Raw genomic sequence first — 13,505 nt, 5'->3', positions numbered from 1 at the left:
ATTTCACTAAGTACACAAACCAAGTGATTGCTATAAATGAAATGTGGAATTCAAACTGTGTGTATTTATTATACCTCCAAGTTATCTATGGTTAGCTGAGGTGTGTGCATGTGTATTAGTCCCATAAATGAAAGGTATAGAAACTTATGTCACATCATTAAGTGATGTGAAGTCATAAGCTTCTATTTACTAGGGACACCTATGGAAGCTTGGCAAGAGTGTGGTTAGCAGAGGTGTTAGAGCTGGGTTCTTTACTTTTAGAGTAGTAAATGAGTGGAATAAGCTGCCAGAGTCTGTTGTGGGTGCTATGACGGTGAGTGAGTTCAAGGCAAGGTATGATAGATACTGTGAGAATGTCGTATAGTTGTGTGGACATGATGTTTAGGGCCTCCCTCAATGAGTCTAAGGACTCCCTGGAGTCACCTGTAATAATAATAAAGAATTAAACCAAGTATATAATTTCTTGGTATCTTTAATATATAGTATAACCAAGTGGAGAAACTTCCAACATTTATTTCTGTTTATTTTTCTTTTATTTCTTTCAAGAATAACATATAAGAGGACTTTTGATACTTGACTGATGAGGCTAATTGTCCTGAACTCTTCACATCTTGTAGATTGCTTTTTTTTTTTTGGAGGGGGGGGGGGGGGGAGTTGGAACAAAAATCGAGTGATTAACATCTTTGATTAGAAATCCAGTCTCGTAAATCTTATTGCATAATTTTGTTAAGAATTTCAATCCTTCTTCATCTAAGTCCTGAACAATTCTGCTAAGATATTATCTATTCCTGTGGCTTTACGTGGTTTTAGTTTTCTGAAGGTGTTTTCAGCTTCTCAGTGTAAAATGGATAGTCCTAAATCTGTCTGTTCAGGAATATTATTTCTTTGTTGCTTATATAATTGTGCATTCAATCCATCTTTCAAGTTTGTTTGTTTTTTCCTGGTGTCATTTCTGTGATTTTTTCATGTATTTCTCTGCTTCTATGCTTTCTATCAAGGTTTTCTGTGTCTGTGCATTTATTCCTAATCCATTCCTCTTTGACTTTCCTGCATTCTTGTTTTATTTATTTATTCATGCTTTTATATTCAGGTTTGTTCTTTAACTTTTATTCTTGTTCCATCAACTTTAATATCTTTTCATTTATCCAAGGTTTATTCCTTTCCCTTTTTAATTGTGATAGCATATTTTTGGCAGCTTGATACTATTTTTGTGTCTTTGTCAGTTCATGTTAATTTCATCAATTGGTCTTCTATTTTCTGTGTGAGTTGTCAGACTTAAGGGATTTTGTAAATTCTTTTATAAAGCAGTCTTTAACTTCTCAGTTGTTAACTGAGTCTGAATTATAAGTTTCTCTTATGAATTAAGTTTTATTTTGATTTTTGCAATCACTGGGTTTTGGTCCAATCCTGTGTCTGCTCCAGGATATGTTTTTGTTTGTGTTATAGCATTTTGGAATCTTTTGTTTATTATTATATAGCTAATTTGGTTTCTATAGATGTCCCCAAGGCTTTTCCATGTATAGTGTCTTCTGGGAGGATGTTTAAATAGTGTGTTTGCAATTATTATTGGTTTCACAGAGGCTTCATAAAGTATAAGTAAGAGGATAAAATTGTTCTACTTCACAGAGGTGTTTATAAGACTGAGGCTACAAAATCCAAGTCTGTGTATCTGGAGCCATGGTTAAGGTATTAAGGCAATTGGTAAGGATTAGGATTCATAATTGATTGATTATATCACTATTCTTGGTGATAATCAGCATAAGTTTTAGATCGGGGTCATGTTCAGCAGTCTGCTTAAGAATCACAACAAGGTAATAAATTCATTGGACAAGGGAATGCATATATAGTGGTATGCTTGGATTTTTCAACTGCATTTGATAGACTGCTTCATAACAATCTGGTAAATAAAATGGAATGGATGAAATGCCATCAGATCGGTATCAGCAGTTGTATATGAGGAGTGGTTTCAAAAAAGAGGAAGTTCATTAGTTGTGCTCCATAGTGGAGAGATCCATTTTAGACCATTATTGTTTAATTTCTTTACCTCACTTTATGGCCTTTACTACTCTTCTAAATTCAATCAACCCTGCTGCCCTTTTTGACTGATTGTCTCCAAAAATTGAGTTCATACAATCCAGTTACCCAAAATGTGATTATCATCTTCCTGGGAGACTTCAAAATTCATAACACAAACTGACTCTCCTGTTACCTCACAGATCAAGCTGGATGGAAAGCCAAATTATATGCTATCAGTCATGATCTAACACAAATAGTTAATCTGCCAACCAAAATATCAGACAATCCTCATCATTCTTCCAGCAATTTACACCTTGTCTTAGCAGCTCTGATCATAATTGTATCCCCCTATCTTTTTCCACAGATTGATCGACTTCGTAGATCAAGCCAGATAGGAATCTGAATGATTTGCTATCAGTCATGATCTAACGCAAATTGCATTAACTTACCAAGCAAAATACCAAATAGTTCTCATCATTTTTTTAATACTCTTCACCTCTGCACCTCTCTTGACTAGCTTTCTTTTCCTTGTCTGCTGTTCTGCTTGCAACTCTAATCTTATCCATTTCATTTTCCACAGATCAATTTCCTCTTAGCCTATCTCAGCCATGCACTCTATGGCACTGTAACAGGTTGCCAATCTGGATGACCTCTGAGATTTCTACATCTGTTTTCTATGGTCGTATTAGTTTCACTCTCCTGATCCAAACACCTACTCTGAAACAATAACTGAAATAATCCTTCCTGGAATAAAGGTCCTTCATTAGCCACTCTGCTGGAAATCATTGACTGCTATTCAAATCCTGGTTCTCCAGAAATTGTGCCTCAGCAATTCATGATAATTAATAAATATAGCTGCGTTTTTTTTTTTTTTACTTGAGCCACTGAACAGAAATGTTCATGGGTTACGCATGGACATCCATGTGCAACCAATGGATATCCAGGTAGTCTTGCACTATTTTGGCCCATGCTTCAGCAAGATGGGTGGTCTGAAGGACCAGGCCAGGATCAATCAACTAGTGGGCTTGCCAAGGGTCAGTGTTGCAGTTGGTCTCTCTCTCCTTTCCCATGGTCCAGGGACAGTGTTCATGGCTTGCTGTTGTGCCTGCACAGCATCCAGGTCAGCTGTAGCCCTGGCATTCCACTCCTGAGCATAATCACTGCTTGCCAGAGAGTGGCCATCCATAAGTGACTCCATGCTGGGTGGGGAGCTCTGGCACTGAATTAACCACCTCCTCTGAATGAATACTTTTTCATCCTCTTGTTTATCAGAGGCCCTCAACAAGCTCTAACCAGGTTCAGGAACCATATTATCATCAACAGAAAACTATAGTAAGAAACAAAAAACATCAGAAGTTGCAATAAATACACCACTATTTTTAATCTTATGCCAGGTGAATGTCCAATTGGAAAAACGTCACCCTTTTTTATACAGAAGTGTTTGGAAGGGTTGGTAGGATAGTTAAAATCTGTAAAGAAAGTGTGTTCAGGAGATATCCTTAGTGAATCAGCTATAGTAGCACAATCAGAAAAATTACTCCATGCAATATCTACTGGGGGAATACTGGTTATTTACCCCCCCACACACACACACACAAAAATTTAAACTTTTACAAAAGGTAACATTAGAGTGGAACCTCCTTGATGTTCCTGATGAAGAGAGAGAGATCTGCTCTAAAATCAAAGACCAAGGAGTGACAGCCATAAAAAGAATCCCAATATGTAGTGATGGGCATCTGGTTCCCACCAGAAATATCATCCTTACCTTCAACAAACCAAAACCACCAACAGCTGTCAAAGCAGGTTATTTTATTTGCCCAGTAAGGCTTTACATCCCAAAAGTTACTCCAACTATCTATTGTGGCTCTGCCATCTGTGCCTGATGCAGCAGTAAAAGATCACAAGAATAAAGACTGTAAGAGCAAAATATCAAAATGCTCTTACTGTGAGGGAAACTGCCATACATCTGAGCTTGTCAAAGGTGGAATGATGAGAAAGAGATCGAAAATATAAAAACAGAGCTATTATTATTACCCAAGACCCCCCCCATGGAGTCAAAGACTCATCTGGGAGGTCCTTTTATCATACCGTGCTTTAAACACTCAAATTCTCTGCAGACACCGCACTCTCAGGCAAGGCATTCCAATCATTCACAACTCTGCATACAAAAAACCTGCTTCTCACACCCTCTTTATACAGTTTCCATGGATGACCTCTGGTTCTCCCCTGATCTCCCACTATTTTCTGTAGAACCTCTCCAGCATTGATCCTATAACAACCCCTTACTAACTTGTAGGTCTCTATCATATCTCCCCTCTTCCTCCTGTCCACCAGACTCTGCAAATTGCATGTTCTCAATCTTTCCTCATACTCGACATTCCAGAGGTTAGAAACTACCTTAGTCAGTCGCCTTTGGACCCTTTCCAACATTTCTTCGTCCTTCTGAAAACCAGGTGACCAAATCTGGGCACAATAGTCCATGTATAAAGCCTAATCAAAGCCTTATACAATGGAACAAGAATCTCTCTACTTCTACAAGTCAGTGTTCTCTGCATCATTCTCAGAAGCCTTTGTGTCGTCTTCACAATTTTGGGCTATGTGTCCCCTAAATTTCAGATCCTTATCCACTATCACCCCCAGCTATGTGCCACTTATCAAGAGTTGAAGCAGCAAAATGCCACAAAGACAAAGGTGGCAGCAACATCTGTTTGCTGACACTTTTGTAGTACACAACCACACTACTTCTACATAGAATCTCTGATGACTTCACATTAATTGCCTTAGTAGTCCATAATTGAAATCACACATCCTTTTGGGTATGTATAATGCTATGCTGTCACTCCATAGCATTATGCACACCCATTATGGGAAGAACCATAACCCAGACTGGTTTCAACCTTTATTAGAACTATTTGTTAAAGTTTTCTTTAATTTAATTTAGTGGAAAACCTTTTAACAACTAACTCTAATCCAGAGTATTTTAATAATAAGGTGTTACACCTTTTCCTCTACTTGTATATGGGAAAATATGTGATTTCTGCATTATTTCAACCTTATTATCACTTACGGTTCTGGCTCCCACTGATAAGACCTCAATAAAAGTCGAAACCAGTCTAGGTTTTGACTTTTATTGAATCACAATCTAGGTGACTCTTAAGTGGCTCTTCCCATAATATATAGCATTATACACACCCAGAAGGATGTGCACTTTGCATTATGGGATATTAAGGCATTAAATGTGAAGTCATTAGACTATATACAAGTAGCCTAGTTGTGAAGATATATAGCATGCAAACCTTGTTTGCTTACACTTGTATAAAGGATTAAACAAGAATATAATTTCTTGGCATCTTTAATTTAATTTATAATCAAGTGAAAAAACTTTCAATAAGTATTTTGCTATTTGCAAGATAAGTGCCATAAAGTGATGAACATTCTTTGCAACCTATCTGCCAGCCTGGTTGGCCAAGTGGGTAGTGTACCCACTCTCCAACCAACAGATTGCAGGTTCAAATCCTGCTGCAGGCATGAATGTTTGTGATTGTCTTACCTTGTGTACTGCTATAACCTTTGATATGCAGTACAACCTTTGCTGTCCTTGCACCATTAAAACCATAAATCATCATCAGCAGCAGTACCACCCTATCTTCTGTTTCTTGGGATGCTGACAGATGTTCTTTGCTCTGATTGTACCGTGTACTGATTACATTGAAATTTGATTGAGTACTGAGTCTGTGTTTCTACCAGAGAGAGAGAGAGAGAGCACTCTGGAATGGTTGAATCCTATTCACAATCAATCCATGAGAATTGCAACTGGGGCATTTCAAACCTCACCAATCTTTAGTCTATGTCGAGACAAACAAATTTTTTAACGATTTAAAATCCTTACCAGACCATCCCACATTACCAACTGTTTTTTGCCCACTTGGGAGAATTTATACAAACTCATCAGACTACCATTCATTCCTGTGGTTTGTGAACAAATGCACTCTTAGAAGCTCTAGATATTATGGTATACAGTATTGCTTAGACACCTTTAAATACATTACATTGTGGCATTGATAGAAACTATGCAGCTTTTCTTTCTGCAGGCTGCCATACATTCCCCTTGTGATGTTTACCAGCATCCCTTTCAAGCCTGTAGAATGGAATGCTCTGATTTTATGATCTGTTTACACAAATGGTTCAAAATAAGAGAATCTAAATGGAATCACCTGCTATCTTCCCAGATAATAGCTATAATAGACAGTATAATAGCTGCTCAGATCCCACTAGAATGTAACATAATAAATTTAGTTTAATCCTTTATCCAAGTGTGATCAAACAAAGTTTGCGTCTGAAAATATCTTCAGGACTGGGGTAAGGTAGTACAACACCGTGCAACTCATAGCAAGGCGGACCAAGCTAACATCACTCCTATCTCAGTATCTCCCATAATGCAAAACACATCTCCTTGCAGATATGTATAATGTTATGCATTAAGAGAAGGGCCACTACCCAGACTAGACATCTAGTATAGGAGAAATAGTATGGTTGAAAGCTCAGAGCCCAGGAATACCTCAGCATTTACAGAGAAATCTGTAAAAAAAAAAAAAAATATTACATATTCTTTTTATCATATTGATGATACTGAATTGCAGGAAACCAAATATAGTTCATAAGATATATTTCATAAATTGAAAAAATAGCACAATAGATTACTTAGATGTTGAAGAATAATTGACTATTAAAGATCAGGAGGTTATTCCCTCTTTATAAGGCTATGATTTGGCTTCACCTTGACTACTGTATACATAATTGCTGGCATGGTTGGCCGAGTGGTTAGTGTATCCGCTCTGTATCCAAAAGGCTGTGGGTTTGAATCCCACCGTGGGCATGGATGTTTGCGATTGTCTGTGAAAATACTAGTGGTGGTGGACAGTAGATGCCGTTGGTGTAAATGATGCAGTTGGTGGACGAAATTGAGTGGTGGAGACGGAGAGTTATAGAGCATGTGCCCTCCCTCGATGAGTCTTGGACTCCCTGGAGGTGTCAAATAATAATAATAATAATTGGGCACCTGGGTTTTTAAGAGTGAGCTTTTTGAACATCTTGCATTTTGAATTTGAAGTGTCATCTTTTTTTTTTTTTTTAGTTGATAAGCAGGGTGCTTTTATTATGTGAGCCCACTGAGCCTTTGTTTTTAAATCTTTTTTTTTTTTTTAATTTACATTATCTTCATATTTGTAATTTGCACTAGGTTTATGTAGGAATTAAATTGCTTAATTAAACAGAAGACACACACACACACACACAGTAATCTACTATTTTTCTGATCTTCAGAACAACAATCCTTCAGTTAACCGATGGATCCATGCCAATCAACTTATTATTACTGTTATTACAGGACACCTCTAAGGAGTCAAAGGACTCATTGTGGGAAAACCTCTTCCCCTACTGCAATACACACATCTCACTATTTCCCTATTTAATCTTCCAGCTGCACAACAACACTGCTACCATCAACACACAAAATAGCATTTTTTGTTTGTAATTTGCTGATATGCAGGATGAAAAGCCTATTTCCAGGAGGAAAAACCCTGCTTATGGTGGAGCAGCAGCAGGTAATTTTACTTCACTTATCCAATCCCTCGGTTATCAGAATGACAAACTGCCTTCTCACTATGGTCAGATAAATGAAGATTTTATATATATATATATATATATATATATATATATATATATTTGGATTTACTATTCAAATTATTTTTCTATTAATTCTTAGAATTTATCTTTAATTGCATACAATAAATTATTATTGTTGAATCTCTTTAGGAGGATCAAGAACGCATCAGAACCAGCTGCTTAGCAGTAAAGAGTATTACAGCTCTTCTGTTACAAACATTACTTCTTCCTCAACCTGGTAACCCTCAGAACAGCACCTTTCTTCAGCAACCTAGGGATAAACCCTTAGCTTTTCTTCATACTAGGTGAAAATATAATTACTAATGATATTTTGGGCTGCTGTAATTTTGTGCATTTTTGAAACTGAAAATTTTATATTTTAAATCAGGTCCCTGAAGACCTTGTGGTATATAGTGTGCAACACGCACGCATTTATATATATTTGCTATATCTTATTTTTCTGTTTTTTATTATAACATTAATTATATCACAGCCTAATATGGTACATCTGTGATATGCTAATATTTGAGCGAATAAGTAGTCCTCTAACATGATGGCTGATATAACAGAAAAACTTCATCAAAGTGCTGCTTTGTTTCCTTGTGATTTCATCAGAAGGAAACAAATGGATAAGTGCTTTTTTTTTATTATTTATTTTTGTTTATCCTAATCCATACAGTTACCATATAGTAGTTTTTTCTTCCTCTAATGTGAACCCTTGTTTCTGCTTTCATGTTTTTATGTAAATTTTATTCAACTTAAAGTTTATTCAAAATAGGAGAAACCATAAAAGATAAATTACAAAAATCAATGCAGATAACTAGGAAGTAAAATTTAGATTAAAACTTGGTTCAATTTTTAAAAGTTCATACATTTTCTAGCTATTCTGTTTAGTTAATTTGGTTGTAAGATTTTTATTTTCTAATCATATTATTACAAACTGTATTTGAATTAGAAATTTACGATAAATATTTGCACCAAAGAGTCAAAGTTTCTAATAGTTGTGGCATGATTAGAGCTGGAGGTAGTATTTCTTATTAGGAAGAACTTTATTTTGTTTCATTATAGTATTTCAAGTATCCAGACTTATAATCAGTTTCTAAGTTAAGCAAACTCTCATGAAAAAGTCTCAAAATCATGTTTTCCCAGTTTTAAGAGTTATTGCTGTACTGAAAATTACTGACTTTTTTTTTTTGTTGTGGCTTAGTTTGGCTGAGTGTATAGCATCTCCACTATCCAACCATTAGGTTGTAGGCTCAAACTCCACTGTGGCAGGGAAAAATTTTGGCAGAAATTTCCTTACAAATGATTTTTGCATCCCAGATGGGATCTGGACCCTGGATCCCATCTGCGATGCATCCAGACCCTGGCCTTTCCAAAATAAAGTACACTGTTGTTACCAACTGCACTATATATGGTATTGTAGGAGGAATTATTTAATACACCAATACAAATAATCTTTTGGTTTAATTGTAATGGGTTTTTTTTTATGTGCATCACACTCATGAAAAGTTGGTAACCTTTAGCTCATTTAGAATTGTCAATAAGTTTGAAAATATGCAAATCCTATACTAGGGAAAAAACATGGAACCTTAAAAATATCCATGATGTGATGCAAAGAAACTAGTCTGAGAACATGCACTAAGAAATATATTTTTATTATTATTATTACATGAAACCTCCAAGATGCCCAAAGACTCAAAGAGAGAGCACCTACTCTACAACTCTCTGTCTCGACCATTTAATCCACCAACTACAGCGAACCGTTGCCCTATACTAATGCCATCTACTGCCCACCACCACCACCACTTTTTTTTTTTTTTTCTGTAAATTGTGTGTGTTCTCAAGGGCAATTTGTTTGTATGCAGGATGAAAAACTCCAGTTTCCAGGAGAGAAAAAAAACATAAAGATTCCTCTCGTCACGATGAGAATTGAACTTTGGTCTTTTCCAATCAAAGGGTGCAATGTACCATCGTTCTTCCAATTGCACTATGGAGGCTAATTACAGAATTTGGATTGACAGATATCAATGTTAGTAATATGAAATGTCAAGTTGACAGTTCCTGGCAGATTACTGCACTTAATGTGTAGAAGAAAATAACATTCAAAGTCATGTGTGTAAATTGTCCTATTTTACCAACAGATTATTTCTTAATGACCTACTAGTTAAATACTTCTATTTGGAAGGAAAACTTGGATCCTTCTAAAAGAAGATGAAAACAGGTTGTTGGCATTTGAAATGAGGTGCTATAGATGATTCTTAAAGATACCATACACTGATTGCATCACAAATTTTGAAGTAAGACGAAGAATCAGTTCTTTTGCTGGTCCATGAGATAACATCATAACTGAGATTCGAAGGAAACAACTTATGTGGCTTGGTCATAACAGCACATGAAATGTTCTACCAATGCAACTTCTTGAAGGACTTATTCCAGGAACTCAGAAAAGAGGTAGACCTTGATAGACAGTATAAAAAGTTTGACCAGAGCTTCACGTAGAGCTGAAAGCAAAGTGCCAATCAGAGACTGAGCATAAGATTTCTGTAAGGAACATTTCTTATATCTATTCTATGGAATGATGATGATGATGATGAAACTATCATATAACTGTATAAATGATTTGATCAAAAAAGCCTTTCTTGGGATTACAAATATAAAACTTTAGGTCAGAAATTGAAAAAAAAAAAAAAAGTTATCTTCAGCCAGTCATGCTGAAGATTGATTTTAAAGATATATCTGCTTTATGAAAAGATACTTTTGAAATTGTTGAGATAAATTTCTCCTAAAATATATCTCATAAAATACACACACACACATATATACAGTTTCCTTGATTGCATTAGAAAAATAATAATAAATATTCTTATTATTACGTGACACCTCCAGGGAGTCCAAAGACTCATCGAGGGAGGGCACCTGCTCTACAACTCTCTGTCTTCACCACTCAATCCACCAACTGACCACAACTCCACCAATGCAATCTACCACTGACTGCCACCACTAGTGTTTCCTTGGACAATCACAAACATTGATGCCCATGACAGGATTAGAACCCACAGCCTTTTGGCTGGAGAGCGGATACACTGACCACTCGGCCAGCCAGGCTGGCAACTAATAATAATTGATTAAACAGTCCCATCTTTGTGGTTTCCTGAATATTATGAACTAGAAGAATTAGTTTAAAATTTAAATTGTTTGCAAAAAAGAGCACTTACAACTGAATATAGTCTTTAAAATTTATATAGTACAGAGATACTAGAATCTGTCCTCCAGATCATCTGAAAGACAAATGCTCTAACTATCAGAAAGTCTATTTTAATTTAACAGGGAAATAAATTTTAATATTTCCTACACAACTGAATCATTCTTAAATAAATATCTTAATTATGTAACTGATATCAATTTTTATCTATTAATAGATGTGGGAAAAAGCTTCAAGCTGTTCAGATACCAATTCACAGAAAAGTTCAGTTACTTTTACAGTGTGAGAGGTATCCTGTTTATTTTTATCACCTTTTTTTTTTTCTTTTTATCCAGATTGTTCTTATTTTAGTTATAGAATAAATCATTAAATGCATGTGTACATTATTTATTTATTTATTATTATTTTATTTTATTTTATTTATTTTATTTTTTTCCTTGCAGAGCTGATGATCTGCTTGCAAAAAGCACAGAGCGAGTAGCTGGACATACTCCATATTCTTTAGGACAGGTCAGAAAAACTTTTAAATTATTATACAGCATTTTTCTTGTCATGTTCATAAGTCCATTCACATATACAGATAAACAGAAATTATAAAATTTGAAACTATAGAAAGTTTTTCCTTTTGGTTAGAAAGTAAATTATACTAGACAAATTTATATTCTACTTTACCAAGCATGAACAGACAAAAGTTTGCATCAGTAAACAAAAGTTTACTGATGAGACCTCTGTAAAGGTCAAAATTGGCCTGTGTAGTAACCCTTCACATAATGCATAGCAATATACTTCTGAAAGAAAGTGTGCCATGCATTATGAGATACTGAGCCTGCTGAGGCAGTTGCTGAGAAAGTCAACATCCTCATTTAGAGGTAGCTTGGTGATGAAGATACTTCATATGCAATTTTTTGTTTGCTCACACTTGAGTGAAGAATTTATTATTATTTTTATTACATGGGGCCGCTCTATGGAATCTGTAGACTCGATGAGAAAGGCTCTAAACATTATCCAAGCACCATCCAATATTTGCACAATATTTATCATACTTCGTTTTGAACTCATTCACAGTCATGGCACTCGCAACAGATTCTAGCAACCTATTCTACTCATTCACCACCCTCCAAACAAAAAAATCTAGTCCTCACACCCCTTGTTAACTATGCTCTTGCTCGATTTCCAAGGATGGTCCTTGTTTTCCTGAAACAAATCCTAAAACACACTCCAACTCAAGATCACCAGAGTTCAAGATCAGTACTATCAACGTAAGATGCCTGAATGGCAAAGAAGTGGAGCTAGAGGAATTGGATTAGTACCAGATAAACATAGTAGGGGTAAGTGAAACAAAAAAGACAAAAACTGGTGAGATATTTCTGAACAATAAATACAAAATGTTATATTCAGGCAGTGACAATCAAGAAAAAGAAGTAGTAGCCATAGTATTCAACACTGAATACGAGGTTAATCTTCTTGAATGATAGGCAGTTTCAAGTAGAGTGAGGTGGGCAAATATCAGAATGGGGAACTGGACAATGAGACTTATTTGTTCCTATGGTTCCAGAGAAGGTTCTACTAAGGTAGAAGTGGAGGAATTTTTTTGAGGCTTTCGTCCTTGTTGGGGATCTAAATAGCAGAGTAGGAAATGATTGACAAACATACAAAAATATTTTGGGAAAATTTGGAGAAAAGAGCAAACGTAATAATAATGGCAAATACCTGTTGGATTTCTGCTCAGGACATGGACTGGTTATTACTAATACAATTTTCTAACATAAAAATATGCACAAATTCACATGGAATGAAGAGGCAAGGAATAAGAAAAGTCTCATTGGCTATGTTATTGTTGATAGGGATGTTTTATCCTGGCAGGACACCAGAGTGTAGAGAGGATTTAAAATTGGAAGTGATCACCATTTAGTCTTGAGCATGATAAAACTGAATATCATATTGAAAAGAAGAACATCTTCTTCTTCTTCTTCCTTATACCCTCTTTTACCTTGCAGTGTCGAGGGTCCATTGATCATCGGACCTCACTCCGTTTACAGGATAAGGTGGTCAGCCTTATTCCCGGGTTCTTGAGAACTCAACACTATGGCCTGTAGTGTTGAGTTCTCAAGACCAGTTTGCCTGCATTGCGGGATGAAAAACCCCAGAATAAACTGGGGAAAAAACCCTGCTGTCCACGTCCAAGACTGGCTAACTTGGCTATGGCTGAGGAAGATCCTTCAGCTCCTCACGTCACCAACGGGAATCGAACCTAGGACACTTCTTCCCCAGGCATATGGTTGCGAAGCGCAAAGCCACTAGGCTAACCGCGCAGACCATGTAAGAAAGTTTTAAACTGAATAGAAGTTGAGCAGCTCACACATGTGAACTGTAGACTAAAATACACAAACATTATTCACGAAAAAATGAAAGAGTTTGAGAACAGAAACCAAACCTTGGAGATTCAGTGGCAAGCCCTGAAGAAAGCCCTGATTGATTAAGCCAGAGAGACGTGTGGTGAGGTTGTCTGCAAGGATAGAAAAATCAAAATTCCATGGAAGACACAGGAAGTTAAAGAGGCAGTGAAGAAAAGAAGAAAGCATATCAAAAGTTCCTGGCAAATAAGTCAGCTTGTGCTCTT

At 36.1% G+C, this 13,505-nt stretch overlaps 1 protein-coding gene across 1 annotated transcript in view; it reads left to right on the top strand.

Moving 5' to 3' along the window:
- The window catches only part of htt (huntingtin), a 1,164,033-nt gene that overhangs the window by 906,580 nt on the left and 243,948 nt on the right, over nucleotides 1-13,505 (top strand). The window contains exons 45-47 of the mRNA XM_090393484.1: nucleotides 7,831-7,985; nucleotides 11,103-11,174; nucleotides 11,329-11,395. Of these exons, the coding sequence (XP_090249610.1) occupies nucleotides 7,831-7,985; nucleotides 11,103-11,174; nucleotides 11,329-11,395 (294 nt within the window). The remainder of the gene's footprint in view (nucleotides 1-7,830; nucleotides 7,986-11,102; nucleotides 11,175-11,328; nucleotides 11,396-13,505) is intronic.

The sequence above is a fragment of the Typopeltis vanoorti genome, chromosome 5 (assembly GCF_054136105.1).
Source record: "Typopeltis vanoorti isolate ZY-2024b chromosome 5, IOZ_Tvanoo_1.0, whole genome shotgun sequence".
NCBI lineage: Eukaryota > Metazoa > Arthropoda > Arachnida > Uropygi > Thelyphonidae > Typopeltis > Typopeltis vanoorti.
This window is presented reverse-complemented; position numbering and strand designations above follow the sequence as displayed.